The 19,122-nt window shown below is 46.7% G+C and overlaps 1 protein-coding gene across 3 annotated transcripts; it reads right to left on the bottom strand.

Annotated features, from left to right (window-relative positions):
• Nucleotides 1–1,596: 1,596 nt before the first annotated feature.
• On the bottom strand, nucleotides 1,597–18,867 carry mntb (MAX network transcriptional repressor b). 3 transcript variants are annotated; one of them, XM_017492681.3, is made up of 7 exons: nucleotides 18,523–18,867; nucleotides 15,575–15,743; nucleotides 11,199–11,820; nucleotides 10,925–10,966; nucleotides 9,605–9,716; nucleotides 2,736–2,928; nucleotides 1,597–2,292 (listed from the first exon to the last, which is right to left on the bottom strand). In XM_017492681.3, the coding sequence occupies exons 2-7, from the start codon at nucleotides 15,624–15,626 to the stop codon at nucleotides 1,727–1,729; spliced, it is 1,587 nt and encodes a 528-aa protein (XP_017348170.1). In that variant the 5' UTR covers nucleotides 15,627–15,743; nucleotides 18,523–18,867; the 3' UTR covers nucleotides 1,597–1,726. The 3 variants fall into 3 exon arrangements, with proteins under 3 accessions (XP_017348170.1, XP_017348169.1, XP_017348171.1); XM_017492680.3 differs by lacking the exon at nucleotides 15,575–15,743; XM_017492682.3 differs by lacking the exons at nucleotides 10,925–10,966; nucleotides 15,575–15,743.
• Between the last annotated feature and the right edge of the window lie 255 nt (nucleotides 18,868–19,122).

The raw sequence follows: 19,122 nt of genomic DNA on the forward strand, positions 1-19,122 counted from the left end.
TATATATATATATATATATATATATATATATATATATATATATATATATACACATACACACATACACATATATATGTATATATAATGTGTGTGTGTATATATATATATATATATATATAAATATAATGTGTGTGTGTGTGTGTGTATATATATATATATATATATATATATATATATATATATATATATATATATATATATATATACATATATACACACACATACACACACAGACAGAAAATGTAAAAGAAAAATGTAAATACAAATTTTTTAAAAAAGGGTAAGTGATTTCTTTTACCGAATATAAAGCACAGCATGTATCGTTCACTCTTCCCGTCATCGGATTTAGGGATTTTCACATCTAAAGTGGACATAAGCACATGATTTTCTCACCTAAGCGTGTCAATCAAAGCCCCAAACTGTTTTTTTTTTTTTTTTTTTTTAAATCCCCCCCCCACTTTTGAAGGAGGTGGGGGCTGTAAATTAAGAGCAGGGTATCACAGTGTTCTGGTTAAATTTGATAGTACGTAGCAACGAAACACAGTACGTCAGAGCATCGAATCCGCTTCAGCAGAGTTTTTCATCCTGTAGTATAATTAAAATGTTTTGTAAAAAAAAAAAAATAAAAAATTCCACCATAAGGAAGCAACACAAGAAATGTGTCACATGAGTGTTACATGGTACGTGGATGTTGGGAAGATAGCGTCATGTAAAGCTATCACCGATGTCTAGAACGCTGAAGTGACAGATAAATTAAAAGAGTAAAAGAAATGTTCATACAACGAATACCACCTCCTGGAAGTAAGCTCGCACGCACAAAAAAAAAGAAAATATGACCATGCATCAAGCGGCATTTCAAAAAAAAGAAACGAAAAGGAATCTAAGGACAAGCTCTCACATTCATACAAGTAGAGCTAGAGGAGCAACGTCGGCCTGCTTCTCTGCGGAAGTGAATCAATCGCATGTCCAGTAGAAGACTTCGGAAATTTAGTGGTACATCGTGTGGTGAAGAAATATTGGCATCACAACTGCAATGGAAGAAACGTGCTTAACGGCTCGACTGTTTCAGTGCTCTCCACGTTGCTGAGCGTTCTGTCGTCACTTCGTCTCACAGTCCGTATCTGAAGGACAGAAATCGCCCGTTATCGCTGCCTGTGGCTGTCGGAGTCAGGCAGTCTTTTCTGAGAAAGCTCAGCAGGACCATGTGTAAGCAGCAGAGGGCGCCATTAGACTTAGACTAGGGGTTAGGCACGTCTAGATTTACTCGTTCTCAAATGTCAGCCCAATTATGAGTAATATTTTCTGATAATAATAATAATAATAATAATAATGCAACAAATCATGCATTCTCATTGACCGTGATCATCTCTGGGGGTTTTTTTTCTTCTTGACATTACCATTTTTTTGTGACCGGATGAGAAACTGATGCCTGAGACGTTGAGGTACGTTAGCTAATCAGAGGAGCGGGACTGAAACTTGGAGACGGGGAGACTTTTGTTTCTAGCACCTCCATCACTCGCTGTGAATAACCGACACCCATCGTTTCATGATTTGTAAGGTCACGTAATCGCATCACCCGTTTCTCATTCAGTCGACGTGACGAGAGTCATTTCCACGATCGGGCACGCTCACGATGCTAAATCAATAGCAAAGTCCTGTGCTCTTCTGACCATCCAGATGTTCTTCACATGCCACATACCACACATCACACACAAACCTGCGTGGCTCATGCTAGCTTAAGTGTGCTGACAGGAAAAGGCGGTACGGTCACCATAGTCACTGGGTTAAGCACAGCCTGCCCCATGAGACCTGCGTGATGGTGGGTCACTACAGCCGTGGGCTTTCCGATGACGGCGCCTTGCTGACCCACCGCTGCACCGTTAACATGGCTGTGGCTATGGGGCTGCTGCGCCAGCGTCTGTGTAATGTGACCCAGCACTGGGGACTGCGAGACAGCCACGGGCTGTTGGTAAAGGGTCACCGGGTGCACGGTTATGTGACCAATGGGTTTGGAAACAGCCGGGAGCACGTGATTAACCGCCTGGATGACGGAGGCGTGAGAGACGGAGGCGTGCGCGATGACGCTGGGTTGAGGAGCGATGGCTGTGTTCTGGGGCTGTGGAGGGGTGGACGGTTTGTGCTGGAAGGCAATGTGGGAGGGGAGGATGGACGGAGGAGGCGGAAGAACGGGGCCGCGTGGCTCGGACGGCGCCGGCTGACATCTCAGGGCCGAGGAGCGGGACGAGGACGGGGCGCCACCTTCTGCGTCCTGTTCGAAGTTTTCTTCGCCTTCTGCAGAAAGACAAAACGGAGTATTGAGGACACAGAAGAAGAAGAAGAAGAAGAAGAAGAAGAAGAAATAAGACTAGCTATTCGGTTAGAACGAATGAAATGTCGGCACGCCGTAATACTAGACGTTCACTCCTCCTCCGGGGGCTTTTGAACGCAGTCGTCTGCGTCACTACGAGCAAATCAGACGTGCCGTGAACGTGCGAGTGATTTACGTCTGCTTAGCATTTACCAGCATGCACTGCACGCGAGGACGAGGAACATCGGCGTCGCCAAAACATTCGTAGCCGTTTCTGTGGCAGGGATGTGGAGCGATCGACCAAAACATTTCCGTACATCCTTACTAAAGAGCCTGATGAACGAGACTGAAGACGGTTCCCAAGACCGAAACCAACGAGACACCGCGATCGTGACGATGTTCCGAGGAACACGTAACGACGCCGTACCTGATGCTGTTGACGTGGAAGCCTGGTCGTCTTCAGGCTGGACCGTCTGCCGGACGATGCGCTCGATCTCCACGATGTCCATGCACTGGCTCAGATCGTTCTTCAGCTCGGCCAGTCTCTGCTGAGTGGCGATCTTCTCCCTCGCCAGTTTCTCCATCTCATGCTCGTAATCCTTCTCCTTTCGCTTTAGCGTCTACACGCAAAACATCAAAACCATTTACTTTTTTTTTTAAACGTCAAACATGGTAAAATGACCCATTCCACATATTCTGAAGTGGATATTCCTGGTTTTATTCCGTGCAAAAGGCATTCAGATATTTCGGAACGCCTACAGACAGTCTAGCGATATATAATGTGGAATTTGAACATTTTTTTTTTTTTATGTAAGCTTTTAAAACTTTTTCTTTAGGAATGTCTTCCTATCGTGTCCATTTGATTATCCGTCCTGCAGCTGGACGTACGGAACTTTGGTTTTAATAAATAAGACTTACTTACTAATTCGTATTTCCAATCTACGTGGATGGGATTATTGTTTTGTTCAAAGTTCTAGACATATAAATAGATTTTCGGTTTAAAAAACCCTCGGGGTCCGAATGAAGAAATGTCTAGACTGAAGCTCTTTTTGGGACATTGTGTACAGGATTTATATTGTTACTGATGTGCTTCCTTTGTTTATTCTTTTTCCTCTTCCTTCCCCGATGAAGCCCCGCCCCTTACAGACATCCTCGGCCGAGCGGCCGTGTCCCTCGGGGATTAGATACAGCGGCCTGTTTCGGCCGATAGGCTCGTCCACAGAAAACCTGCCAGACCGCTTGGTAGAAAGAATTCCGCGTCGTCGTGTCTCAGCTGAGCGTAAGGTGCGCGTCGGCTTTGTGTCAGTGGGCGTGTCGTCTCCTGTACGTCATAACCTCTCTCTTATGTTCCTTAAGTACAAGAAATACCACGACGTGTGTTTCTGTTGCTGTGCAAACTCGTTTTGCTTGAAGCCGCTCCAGGATTTTAGCATAGTAGTGTTTTTAGACTCCGGCCTCCTTTTTCTTTAATCTTTTTTTTACTTGTACGTTTTTTAATGCTGTAACAATCATACGGAATGTGAACGGGGGAGAGATAAAGGGGAAGAGTGGACGCGGGTCAAACGACACGGTGACCCAGTTTTACGTTCGGTCAGCTGATCAAATCACAAATTCAGGGGAGTCAGGGGAGAGTACGGGCGAACGTGCCGTGTGTTCCGGCATCCGTCCACCCGGGTATTAATCCTCATAGGGTTTCCTAACCGGGATTTCGACGTGACTTCACAAAGAATAGGACGAAACCGTAAGGTCTAGCCGCGGAACGACGCGACCTCCATCGAGTGAGGACGGGAAACGTACTCGCGCTACGGCAAGTCCCCATGAAATGGCTCGGATTTGATTCGATTCGATTCGGTACGTTGCATCGGAGTATTTTCCTTCTGAAACAGCGAGTCAGAGTGACGTCGTGTTGAAATGCTCGACGGCGAACGGGGCTCGAGACGCACCACAACTCCCACCCGATCTAAACAAACCTGACAGTAGCTTAGCGAACTAGCTTAATACGGAGAACGGAGCCACGGTTAACGAGAGACTCGGTGAAACACCTCCGAGACGTTCCGGTCGTATATCCGCCACCTCGTGAAAATGATCCCCCTCGTCAAAATGAGTAAACTCAGCCAAGAACACATGGTTTACTACTAAAAGATCTACTGCCGTAGCGCAAGACCTGCCTCCTGGGGTGGGATGGACAGAGGGATGGAGGATATACTTTATTGATCCCTTAGGGGAAATCTGAGGAAAAGATACGGTTCTTTAATTGAGAGCCTTTAACTGGACGGTCAGTAAAATCTGCAGGACGATGAATCGTCAACGAAATCCGATCATTTTCCCCGGAAGTGACGAACTAGAAAACTAAAATGAGAACATCTCCAAATCGATCTTCTCTAGATTTAGTATCGTATCAATGTTTGTAACACCAAGGGACCGGTACGAAAATCTCAGAGACACCTTTTGGATTTCACGGCCACTTTAAACTACAGTCACATGCTTTTGTGTAGGTGGGGAAAAGAAAAAAAAACCCCACACTGTGAAAAGCTGTTTAACTTGGCCATGTTCCCTCTGAAAGAGTGAGTGACGGTCCAATCTCCAGCCGGTTTCCTCCCTTTTTCAGCAAAACGCCGTTACGACACAACCGCGTTTCCACCTAATGAATAATACTACGAGGAAAGGCTTTTAGCGATACTGCCGAGGTGCCGATATCTACGGTTTGGGCTTAGTGTTTATGAATTGTGGGTATGGGAGACAACGGGAGAAAACGCAGCAGCCTGAGCAAACGGGGGGAGGGGAATGATTTGAAAAACGAAGGACGTGGAAGGCTTCTTCTTGCTTCCGGTAACGGCTACTTTCACTTTCATGCCAACTTGTGATCTACGTGATCTTCGACCTGTGAATTCATGAGCCTCTGTCATGTGAGTAGAAAACAAGGAAGTGATGGTGATTTCACGGTCGGTAAATAAATAAATAAATAAATAAATATGTTTGAGCTGCTTATTATTAAGTCGCATCAGAATTTTGCCTTATTTCCCCCCCCCTCCCTCCTCATTTTTCTTGCCAATTCCCACCCAGAGGGTGAAGGCCAACACGTGCTTCCTCCAGGACTCGCGGAGCCGACCGTGGCATCTTTTTTCGAGCCGCCGCTCATGCTGCGTCACAGGGCAGCGTAACACCCCCGGACGAAAGCGTTATCCGTTAACCCTCTTCCTCATATCTGCGCTCACATACACCCATGATTGGTTACGCTCGCTATGATTGACAGGTGAGAGAGTACGCCACCCCTCCCACCCGGACAACACGGCCAAATTTGCTCTCTAGACTCCTTGCTTTTCTCTCAGCTGCTAGGAATTAGTCGGTGAAACCTCCAGACACCGTACTTGTACACGGTGTACGTACGGGAAGATGGCGGGAAATATCGCGCAAATGGTACGAAGAGATGGAATCCGTGCAAAAATAAATAAACACAAAAAGACTGCGTGATTATATATTATTTAGGTAACGTGTCGATGATCGTATAAACGTGGATATTAAGGGAATATGGAAGAAACCGCCGCAGTGCGAGAGCACGAGGAGCATGTGTGCGAATGCAGCTTGATCCGGGATTAGTGTGACTGGACTGTCTGGTCAGTGAGTCTGCCGTAAGCCTTTCCGTGCAGAAAATCAACAGCACACACACACACACACACACACACACACACACACACACACACACACACACAGCATTCAACTTAAAGGTTGAAATCCAAAAGGGTGAACTGGCCAAACGACATGTAGCTTTATGAACGATCATAAATGGAGATATAAAGCCCTATGGGGTATTATAATACAAACATGGCAACCCAATTCCGATACCGTTCTCAATCTTGTCGTGATTTACATCTGAGCGCCAGCAAGAACAAAAACGAATAAACAGCGTGTCTTAATTAGACTCGAACAGTTCATTAAACTCATCCGGTAAATTACATGCCTTTCAGACTGAAACGCATCATCTGGATAATCTGATCCTACTGGCTGTTTCGTTTTAAAACCAGCCGCCTCGCTCACCCCGGGTCTATTTTTAATCCGGTAGCGTCACGCTATCCCTGCTTTATGCTCCGGAATTTTTTTTTTGTCGTCGCTGGAACGTTCTCAGGATTCGAGCTTAGTTAGAAACTTTTCCGGAACCAAAATGTCAAGAGTAATGAGTCCAGGAATAGAAAACCGACGAGCTTGTGATATTTTTGTGCGGGAATATAAATATAAAAAATGTCCTCAGCGGGTCTAGAGCAGAAGAAACGCCGAAAGGCCTTCTCTTCAGAAGAAGGTTTGCGCTTTGGTTTTCTGTACAGATTCCTGTACGGAGATCACATACGCGATGACGTTCACGTATTTAAACGTGTGCGATTCGTTCGAACGGGTATGGTACTAGTCGGAGTACAGCTGCTTCTCGTCACTGCTGAGTTCGAGCATCGGGTTTGTGAAGAGCATTACTAGCAGCGTCGAAGGGAACGTAGCACGGCTCGCTAACTGGCGAACGGACGTCTGGATTTCCGTTAAAAACGGAAACGCCGTTTTACGGAAATCCGGTCACGCTGGCCGCTTATCGGGACGTTTATACACGCAAAACACACAAAACTCGACGCCTACGGCACGGACGGGGACACCTTCACCGTTCACTGTTACGGAGTCCTTCAAGGGTATTCCTAGAATGTCTTTAAGATATACTTCATATACAAGAAGAAAGAGATTGAAGAAACACCATTTCAGACAGCTGACCTTGCCGTGACCTCGACGAGCACTCTGCTTAAGACGTTAAACCGGACAGAAAACACGAAAAAAAATGACACGCAAGCACGTTTACGGAGTATCGCGTCTGTCGAACGTGGCGACGCGGAGCGCCGGTGTGAAACAGAACAACGTGGAATTTGTTAGAATTTGCTAGAATTTTCCAAAACTGGACCTTAACAAATACGCTACTGTTCCTGGAGCAAAAGGAAGTGAACCATTTTACGAACGGCTCAACATTTAAAAAAAAAAAAAATTCTACACCCACTGCACCGCACCGGTCAGCGACCCGGTCGGTGACTTTTGAACAGGAAGTGAACGAGCGTGGTGGGACGTGTCATGTGACAGCACCTCTGCGCTCACGTACACGTACGTAAAGTCGCCGCTGCTGACTGATCTCAGGTCAGTTTCGACCCGAGCTCTGCCTTTTGTCTTCCAGCTACTGAGCAGACGGGATCGCCGGGTCCCGCAGGATATCACCACGGCAACAGCTGGAACCCGCCGCAGTCTCCCTGGCAACGGAAGAGAAAGAGAGCAACGTGGCGACAGAGGAGGAGGCGGAGCCGGAACGGCAGGGCCGATCCGATTGGACGGCGCATCCTTCCACTCGGACACCTCTCAGACGCCCACCCCCAGCACTCCTCCACCCTTCCGCTGTAATTACAGCCGCCCCTCGTGTTCTCTCCTTCACTACACAGACACTGGGTTTGCCCTCGTTTCCAACAGATTCATAACAAGCCTCTATGAAGATGATTCGATGCGACAAAGAATGCGAGCGAGCTAGATGCTCGTTATCTTGGAAAATGGCCTCCTAAATTGGTGACTCAGGCCCGAGAAGAGGTTTGACAGCGGAAATAAAATAGTATGTTGCAATTTGTCAAAAAAAAAAACCCCGCCAAAAAACCAAACTTTAAGGCTTTAAGGCTTCCTTGCCTTCAATGGGACTGATATCACGGGATCCCGGATGCCCCGGCTATTCACGTCTACAAAAGATTCGCTCGACCGGATTGCGCAATAGGTACAAGACGTCTTGGCAAACACGAAATGAAGACTCAAGCCTACTACGGAAGTCAAATACGGTCTTTCCCCTTGTCTTTTGTCTTATCAGGTTTGTCTCTCCATGCGCGCACTCCCCCTAAGGAGGCTGCAGCTTTGAGTCAACGCGCCAGTAAGCATGTGCTACAGGAGAGCAGTGTGCAGCAAAACAGAGTCTGGCATACTCTCGGTGAAACGGGCGGGGAGGGATCGAGGAGGAGGAGGAGTTTGTCTAGAGCTGCCGCTGACATCAGCGGGCTCGCACTCGCCATGTGCTCAGGCCTCACGTGGCCTCACAGGAAGGAGGGGGGCGGGGGGGGAGGAACAGGAGTCTCGGTGTTAGTACAGGAGGATTCGAAGTAATTGTGTCACTGCATGGCCTATTTCCCTGCACTAAGAACACGATGTTTTCCCTCAGTAAAACTGCCTGATAATGACAAATACATCTAAAAAAATATTCCGTCCTTCGACTATTCTTAATTCCAACAGACCTAATCCGGTGTACTCGTTAAACCTTCATATGCAGCTACAGAACACGCACGGTATAACCCAGAACTTCAACAGTAGGTGTTATCAGATGCTCAAACCACAAAACAAACAAAAAACAACCGACACACACACAAACACAGAGGGACAAACGGACATAATGACCAAGCATGATCTCCCAGCGAGGAAGCACTGTAGCATATGCCTGTGACACTTTCCTGCCAATAGCACGTAAGCTGTGCGAGTGTGTGTGGGTGGGAGGAGAGAGAGAGCGAACACGAGAAACAGAGAGCGATACTGGCTTAATAACACTCCTGCAGTTCATTATGAAAAAGTGAAAGAGAAAGGAGCACGTTTGGGGAAAAGAAAGAAAAAAAAAAGCCCACACACACACACACACGCACACACAGTATATGTATATCAGCTCCCAGTCCTCGATGTTCATTTAACATAGACATTTTTCGCTTTTGCTACACATAAAACCTCAACCCTGGCATGTCAGGTGCTTCAGGAAAGCACAAACACTCTGACCCTGAATAACCATCCCACCCACCGCGTTAAACATCAACTTTTACAACTACAAACTTCCTTAATCCGATCCTGTCCGTGCACGTGGCTAATCAAACGGCACCATAAAAATGCCCAGTGCACGAAAGAATGTCCGGACGTTCTGCAAGCGGACGCTGCGGTTTTTGTATAAAAAAAAACAGAACAAAACAAAAAACCCCCCACACATTTTTCCATCCGAACGTCTCCATAAGGTCAAAACTGTCAGAAGTTCCTATCGATGTCGGAACATCTAACCCCGTCTAAGATGTCAGATAAAGACACGCCGGAACCGGCAAACCGATCAAAACCCCTTTCAAGTCCACCATTTTGTTCCTAAGTACAGAATCCATCCAATTCCCACCTTTAGGCCTTTCACCTTTTCGTCACACAGCGTTCTTGAGTTCTACACAAAAACCTACGGACGTGCACTCCCGAGCTACTCTCCGTTTCAGGAAAGCGTCGAGTCCGTACCTGGATGTAGCGCAGGGCGCTTCGGAGCACGCTCAGATTGGACGTCTTCTTCTCGTCCACGTTGGGGACGTTCCTCTTCAGGGTCTCGAAGCATTCCTTCAGGTGCGCGCGTCTAAAGCGGACACATAGAGCAGGTCGTAAACGATTTAGTTTTGATGTCAGTTAATGTAGCAGCGTTATAGGACAGATATCACGGTATTATACAGAAAACGGGGGGGTATTATTACACGGTATTATACAGAAGGCGGGCGGGGGGGGGGGGGGGGGGGGGGGCGTATATATATATATATATATATATATATATATATATATATATATATATATATCATGACAAGCTACTACTCCCGAGTACTGTAATAGCGTTTCTATATTCCATACATCTACAGGTTATAATATTACGTTTATCACGTATACGTTTAGCGTTTGTCATGTCCGACCCGAGAGTCGGCTACGATCGGGCTGCTTATTTAACGACCCTACGGTTCAGGTTTGTGCGATATCGATTTTTCCCCTACTCACAATTGACCGTTTTGGAGAGAAAAAAATCGCAATAAATGATTTCATTGTCCAGAACGTACAGCCTAAAAAAAAAAAAAAAAAGGGAAAATTAGCGAGCACTTCATGTTTAAGAAGCACAAGACGCGGCGTGATAATATTACTACTACCTATGCAGTCAGGAACCGCTTGCTGGCAATCAAGAAAACTCGACGGTGGAAAACTGGGGGGAAAAAACAAAACAAGACTTTCTAACCATCGTCACAATGAACATTATTAATCAAATCTTTCACTTCTTATCGACGAGATTAATTATGACTCGTCGGTTTATTTCAAAACAACGAGAGCACCCTACGCGTCCCGAAAGCCCCGAGAGAATGTGAGGTGAGAGCAAGAGGGGGCGGGGCTTCCAGCCAGTGTCAGTTAACATCAGAAGTTCAAAACCGTCAGATTCGTGATAACTCGTATTAACTTACGCCGATGTTCTCTGGCGGGTCGGGAAATACGATACGCTCGGAGTAAACGTCTTCACGTAAGGCTTATATTTGTAGCGTTTCCGTACAGCGGTGGCCTGGTTAAGAAGTCTAACCCCATATAACCGCTGGGATCCGTTAAAGTATTTAAAAAACAAGTGGCTTTTTCCTTTCAGAGGTTCTTTTCCTACAGCCTCGGAAGTTCTTGAATGAAAACATCTCAGTAATCTTTTCCACTTCTTTACCTATGTAATTCCCTCAGCTAGATCTAGTCGTGATTAAAAGTCAGTGCAATATGACTTCAAGCACAGGCAGAGTATGTGGAACAGATATAGAAGTAGAAGTAACTCACCTATTCTTTTCTAGCTTATTGTGCACCTCCCTGGTTCCTGCTCTGTAAGCACAGTGTTGATGCATTTAGGTTAGAACTGGAGCTGCATATGAGCAACATATCCAAGTCACTCTTAAGTTGTTCTGTATTTATAACATCCCTTAGATAACCTCACATAACCTTCTGCACACCGCACATTTACTGCACAATGCTCTATGCCTTATTATCTACCTTAGCCTTGCCAGTGAAGTAAAATATATGGAATTAGGCGAAGAAATACTATAAATGACCTCACCCTCCGGGTCGCCTTTTGCCCTCCAGGCCACGGGTGTCCTCCAAGGCTGCGCCGTTGGGCCGGACCGGTTGCGATACGTGACTCGGAGGCTGTGCGAGAGTAGGCTGGGCCAGCAAGGCATGCTGGGGGGTGATGACAGGGGCAGGGTACGGCTGCAGCAGGGCCTGAGGCTGCTGCTTGGGACTGGTGCCAGACTGAGGCAAAGTGCTGCCTTCTGCCTTCACGTGGGTGACCAGGGGGCGATGCTGAAGCTGGTGAAGATGCTGCTGCTGCGGTGCCGAGGGCGTGTCCTTCACTACAGAGCTGAGTAAAGGAGCACACGGAGGGGACAGTGCTGCAGACAGAGAAGTTACCACCGGTATAGGGGAGGCCGTATGGAGCGCTGACGCAGCGGGATTAGCTGGAACCACAGGGATTGGGATGACCGTGATGGGCATGGGTGGAGGCAGGAGAGGGGCTGGGGCCGGAGGGCGTGGCTGATGGTTGCGAGGCTCTGTTCGTGCCTCGCCAGCCCAGATCGTGTGGTTAACCGGCGCCGGCTGGATGGACGTGGCAGCAAATTCGACACGCTTGGGTTCCGCTCCACGGGACAGGAGGGCCTTTTGTCGTCGCTCATCTTCCTCTGGAAGAAGAGAAAAGATAAGAGGATGACGCCGATGCAGATGGACGAACAGATATACATAATAGATGTATCTACAAGTAACTACTTTCACTTGGAGGTAAGGGAGGTCAGAGGAGAATGGCCAGACTGCTTCGAGCTGATAAGAAGGCTACGATAACGACTCTCTACAATCGTGGTGAGCAGAAACGCATCTCAAAACGCACGACAAGCCGTAAGGCGGACGGGCGACGACGGCAGAGGACCACATTCGGTTCTACTCCTGGCAGCCAAGAACAGGACAGCTGAAGCTACAGTCACTAAAACTGATGAATATTGGTAAAATGTCGCCTGATGGGTTTTTCTGACCGCTCTGACTCGCAGATGGTACGGTTTAGAATTTGGCTTCAGCAGCATGATTTGATGAATCCAACCTGCCTTCTGTCAACAAGGTGGTGGTGGTGTAACGGTTTGAGGAATGTTTTCTTGACACACATCGGGTGCTTTCATTTGATCGAGCATCGTCTGAACGCCACAAAGCACCTTTTATTAGTACGGTCTTCCTCATAAAGTATATATAAAGCAAATATATATAACAAGTCCTTCCTCTTTTTAAAAAAAAACAAAAAAAAAAACTTTTTCTCGCTACTGCTGCAAGACTGTTATCGCGACTAAACCGCACCGCACCGCACCAACTGACGGCAGACACGTCACCACATGGACCTCAAGCAAGGCACGAGAAGAAGCAAGATGACTCCTCTGCTCCTACGTAGAAGCGTAATAATCGTGGAACTTTAAAACCGGCAGAGCAGGTTCCATCCGTCAGCTGCGAGCCGTATAGAAAGCTTCCTGGCTGAGAGTGGGAGGAGTTCACGCTTACAAAGTCAGATAAGGGCTGGTTTACGTTTCGTTTCCAGTGGAAACTTACTGAACGTTCCAAAGCGCTGACACTGGAGACGTAAATAAACATCTCCTTACAGAAAACTTCACCATATCAACGTGCATGAATCTTTTTGCGCTTTTTTGTGGTTTTTTTTTTTTACGGTAAACTGATTGAACTGGCGAAATCGCAATTGCGCAGAATTGTTTCGCACGGCCTTTCGCGGTGATGTTTGTACGTAAGCGAGACCTTTTAGCCGTACTCGTGTTGGACGCGTGCGAATCGAAGAGCGATTCGGCTGAACGCGCGTCGTGACGACGACACGTGATAATTTAGAACGATTGCGAACCCTTCATAATATCGCGGCGTTTGCTTGATTTCGTGTTCGTTGGTGCGCTTGCTAAATCCTAGAGGGACTAATCAGAATTGAGAATTTAGCCGCACTTTTCTTTTTCCTAACGTAGCCCAAAATATAATATATATATATATATATATATTTGATCATTTTACGTTATTGGTTTCGTATTGTTTGCCTGGAGCTGTTTTGTTTACTTTCGCATCAACGCAGTCGGGCTGTTTCCTGTGAAGTCGACGGTAAGGGGCTGTTTTTTAATACGCTGACGCGTAGCTCAGCTAACTAGCTGCGGTTTACACACTAATAACGTCGACATCATCGTCTGCGTTGAAGTGCGCCACCGTTTTAATTTAACAATGGAGTGTGTACTTCCTGTTTACCCCGCATCACCTGTTTAACAGACAGCAATCGATGAGGAGGAACTACCTGCTGTGAAAAAATAACAATAAAAACCGCGAACATTCCAGGCTTTCAGAAGTTCTTCTCAGAAGCACTTCCAACAAAGCATAATCCAGGCTTAGGAGAAAAGCCTTGGGAGGTGTCTGACCCAGAAACCAGCACCAGTCCTGGTGCTGATATCATTTACCAGCATGCAGAGGAAAATCGGGGGGGAACCTGAGGCTGCGTCTCGTCTGCAGACTCCTCGATTGGTCAGTTTGTCATGATTGACAGACGGAGCTGTAGAGTAGGCATCAACCAATGGCTGAGGGTCGCTGCTTTTGTTCTGCGGGTTGGATTTTAATAGGAGAAGGAGGGGGGGGGGGATTTGCCGAGCTGCCCAAAGCACATTTCAGCTGATGTCATTAGCGCTATGAGACACGAGCTGTGATCCGTTGCTGCAGTGCCTACGCCGCGTCCCGCTCGACAGAAGAAAAAAAAAAAAGCGAGCTGCTAATGCGGTCGAGCGTGCGAGGCGACGGTTGCCATGGATGCAAAGAGACCAACACAGAGGCACGTGGGAATCCTTGAACGTCAAATTAGGCTGGAACCAGGCGGGTACCCAAAACACGACTCCCAATACCCCCCCCCCTTCCCTTGCATCTCGGTTTCGCAAGAACAAGGCTTTGGGGAGGCAGGCTGCACGCCGAGCAAATTAAAAACCGAGAAAACGCTTACAGACTCGAACGTACGCTACAGACACGGGAGAAGACTCCCTCGTTTACACGATCTGTCAAATAAAGTAACACCACCGAGCAAACGACCTCCATCGTCTGGGGCTTTTATCCCCCCCCCCCCCCCCCCCCCCTTTTTAAAACTAAGAATCATTAAAACAGCAGCTCATACAGCTACTAATATATCACCCAGACAGTGTTTCCGTTAATGAGGTCCAAGAGAACGATAGCTCAAGGATCTTGAATAAGACGTTAACAGATGGACGGTGTTCTGAGCAATAGGACAAGCACTCTAGAGGACAGCTCTTACAGGACATGTGTTTCTGGCACGGCAGTGCCTGGTCGCCTTATAAAGATTACAGACTACTGTGAGTCAGGGAAAAAAGGAGAAAAGAGGGGGGGGGGGGGGGGGGGAACGTGCCAACAGAACACAGCCATTTAAGCTCCCTCCCTCCTTCTCCAAAGAGCACGCAATTACTCACACATGCGGTCTGGAGCACAAACAAAGCGAGGAACCCACGCAAGCTTGTACAGGCATAGATTCGCGCAGTGTACCTCTTATAAAAGATCACTGATTATTCATTTCTTAAGCACCCCTTCTCTTGCCCATTGTTATTTGTGAACACTTGTAGTAGAAGGCTATTAAAACACACAATGATTTCACAATGATGCCTTTTCTGCAAAATGCGAATAAATGCTAAATTCACGCATTAAAAACACAAAAGCCTCACGCAACCCCCAAAAATCTGACCCGGTGCACGGCTCGGTACGCTTCTTCGGCGACTGTCCTCCGATGCCGTTTCCCCCAGAGATCACCGTAGGAGACAGGACGGGTCGCTTTTTGCGCATCTAAGGCTTAAAAACGTTCAAATCCTCGAAGGGTTTCTCGGAGAACAAACTGGGCAGGAAGAGACCGTTATACGTTCGTATAGGCTGCGTTTTTAGCCGAAGAGAAATCGGTCCGATCGTATCTTACAACAGTGTGTAAGCATAAACACGTCTCCGGTTAAAATATAACTACGTTCGACTATTTTTTTTTTTTGGTGCACGAGGCATTTCTATTTAATGACGTCACACCACCGAGAACACACAGAAGCACACTGTACGCGGATAAAAGGCGTACGGAACCGTACGAACGGGTTCCGAAGCGCGCGATTGTATAGGACGTGTTCGTATGCTATAGCGTTACAATTTGAGCTCCGGTGTGTTAAGGTTAGACCGGAAGAACGAGAGTTCACGGTAGCGTTGGACGAGCTTCTCCGTAGTCAGATCGTCCTATCGTCAGCCTGAGATCGCCGATACACGATATTATCGCACGTAGGGGCGGGGCAAGGCGGGGCGACAGTTATTATTTGCGAATTGATGTACTCATTTATTAAATATACAGTTTTTATCATATATTTCATTATGTTATTACAATAAAACACTTACTTGTCGAGAGCAACGTCTCCTCCCTCTGCCTCGGAATCAATACACGATTCATCACTATTTACTTCTGAAACGTCATCCCCAGACTCGTCGCTTTCCCGCCGACTGCGTTCTTCCAGCACGTACTGGAGCGAATATTTTTGTTTTCCTCGTCCGTTTCGACGTAATTCACCTTCCAAAAGTTAGTCGCGGTCACAAAACTGCACTTTTTCACCTTTTACGCACAGAACAACTTGGCATCGGTTAAGTTCAAGGGTTGAAATCTGCCACTAATGTAGCATATCGTATTTTTCCGAATTTCATTGGCTATACGATACGGTGCGATACGATGCGCCAGTCATCCACACAACCGGCTGCAAGAGGCGCGAGCATTTCACGACGGCACTTCATTTCAACGCGGGTTCTCATCGGTTATTGAAGGCTACGGACAGGACAAGGAAGCTCCTACTGGCTCAAATGAGGTGTCAATCGAAAGGTCAGAGTGCGGCGGCCATTTTGATAAAGTCATCAGTAAAGATATCTGATGAAGACGTTTTGTGACTGTTTGTTTGCGTGTCGGCGATCTGACAGAGACGTTGATTGTACCTACTGTTGTGATTGTATCGTGAAATGGTTCGTATCACAAGAATCTTAGCTTTCCAAGGATATATCACAGCACACGAGTACACAGCATAGTTTGGTACTTAATTCAATTCAGTTTTAGTTGTATAGCGCTTTTAACAATGGACATTTTAAGAGTGTGAATTTATCCCTATTGGGCGAGCCGATGGTGACGGTGGCGAGGAAAAACTCCATGAGATGATACGAGGAAGAAACCTTGAGAGGAACCCGACTCAGAAGGGAACCCGTCCTCATCTGGGTGCTTAACAATCCCGTTGCACTGTTAGCGGGGAAAACGTGCCAAATATCATCTTGACATATCGTCAAAGGCATCAGTTATCTTCAATATCTCTGACTATCGCTGATCCCCGATTTCATCGTCTGTCGGCACAACCCTACTGCACAGAGCCCTGACCTCGATCCCACTGAACACCTTTGGGACGAACCGGAACGTCGAGTGCACCCCAGACCTCCTCACCCAACATCAGTACCTGACCTCACTAATGCTCTTGTGTCTGAATGATCACAAATCCCCACAGCCATGCTCCAAAATCTAGTGGAAAGCCTTCCCAGAAGAGTGGAGCGCATTATAACGGCAAAAGATGGAATAAGCATATGCTGTGAATAATAAACACAAAATTAAATATATACAACGTAATTCTTATGTTTTCCTGACTTTTCAGACATCCACATTTGGATCCCGTTGAAATGTCGGTGGGGGGATTTGAAACAGAAAACTGAGGGAATGTTGCATGGAAGAGTGGTCAGATGTTCCAGCAAGCCTGGTGGACAATTATGCAAAACGTCTACAAGAAGTTATTTCCGCTAAACGTGGCAACACTAGCTTCTGAGGCCAAGCTTCTGTACTTACTCCCCCCCGAAGAATATCACACCTATTGATAATTCTGTTGAATCAATGATTGAAAAGGCTCATATTCCTTGTGGTTTTATTCAAGTATATCAACTTCATTAATACGCGCTGTGCCAAAGACGAGCGAACGTTTGCTCGTCGAAGCATGTCAAGAACGCCTACAATTTCCATGGGGTGTACTTATTTTTTCACTTGAATGTAGTTATACCCTCCCCCAGAGATGATCACATTATATAACTGTGCATTAGACAGACGAGGCTTGGAGGGAGTTGCCCTACTTCCCCACGTCGTGACCCACGGTGGGCGGTCCCACTCGAGATAAAGGGGGCGGGGCCTGTTTATTGCGCACGTGGTCGCAAGGGGCGGCCTTTTAGCACGCGCTATCCACCGGGGGTGTGGACCCAGTGACACGTCATCTCCAGCACGAGAGAAAAAAAAAAAAAAAAAAGGAAGGGGAAAAAGAAACCTACTCCCAGATTGTTGCGATAACACACACACACACACACACACACACACACACAATTGATCATTGCAAACATAACCGAGGAGGTCTTATAAGGGAAAATCTTACAGAGATGCACAATCATGAAGTAGGAAGTCAGGAGAAAAGTCACGCGGCAATGTCATACTGTAAACACACACACACACACACACTCTCTCTCTCTCGCCACCGCCCAACGCACAAACATGCATTACGACATTCCCTAACTTAGGGGGGAAATGTAGTCAGATATTAAGGTTAGTTTTTAATTACAGACTCTAACAAATATTCAAAATAATGTTTTTTTTAAGTGAAGGCGTGCACGCGCGCGCGCAAATGCAAACCAATTTCCTACAGAGTTCTAGTCTATAAAGTGCGCGTGTGTGAGTGTGCGTGAGAGAGAGACTGTGTGTGTGTGTGTGAGTGAGAGAGAGAGAGAGACTGACTGTGTGTGTGTGAGAGAGAGAGAGACTGAGTGTGTGTGTGTGAGAGAGAGAGAGAGAAAGTGAGAGAGAGAGAGAGAAAGTGAGAGAGAGAGACTGAGTGTGTGTGTGTGTGTGTGTGTGTGTGTGTGTGAGAGAGAGAGAGAGAGTGCGTGTTCACCCACCCACTACGGCGGGACTGCGCGCGCGGAGTCGCCGACTAAATATAGCACGGTATTAACCCGGAAACCGAGCAATGCGAAGCGCTCGCGCGGATTGACACCGCTGAATAAAAATCAAATGTAACAAACAAATAACAGAAACAACAAAATTTTAAAAAATGACACAAAGCGTCAGCAAGAACCACAACGGCACCGTGACACGATGATCATTTACATAAATGTTACACTGCATTAACAGTCGCACGAAGTGCTGCAGCATGAACGTGCACGACTCTATGCACACAAAAATGCATATACATTTTGTAATTTCTCCATACAATGAACAAACCCACCAACCCACCCACCCACCCACTCACTCACACACACACACACACACTCACCCCCCTTCACCTTACCACGTGTAATCTGTTGTTGCTGGGCTGCTTGCCACTCCAGATATCTAGCCGCTTCCAGCAGAGTATCAATACTCATTTCGTACACCGAGCGGATACAGTGTCTTTAAAAATCACACGCGCGCGCGCACACACACACACATTCACACGCGCACACGCTGCAAGTTGCGTGTTTGCGGGATGACCGGGTTGTTCACGCACACTAAGCTTTAACACTCCTTTAAAGATTATGATTACGTTAAAAAAAAAATCTCTACAGTCCTTCCGAAAATTCCTCAGACGTGCATTACTTGACTTGCAACAAGATGGCGATGCGAGTAACAGAAAACACAACATAGTGGAAGGCGGCATAGCGATCAAGCCACGCCTCCTTAGACCAAGCCCCGCCCCCAAATACTATCGGTTCTAGAAAACAAGGCTAGAGATCCGGATCAGGAGTCAGAGACGTCAGAACGAAATAATTAAAAAAAAGCTCCATTATCGTACAAAAAAAAACAAAAAAAAAACACCCCACTTTGGTTTATGGTTTTATATTCTGTACAAATAATGTTTCTTCACGTACAAAGGTGACGCTCAAAGATTTCATTATTAGAGGTGTCACGA

This window comes from Ictalurus punctatus, chromosome 18 (assembly GCF_001660625.3).
Source record: "Ictalurus punctatus breed USDA103 chromosome 18, Coco_2.0, whole genome shotgun sequence".
Taxonomy (NCBI): Eukaryota; Metazoa; Chordata; class Actinopteri; order Siluriformes; family Ictaluridae; genus Ictalurus; species Ictalurus punctatus.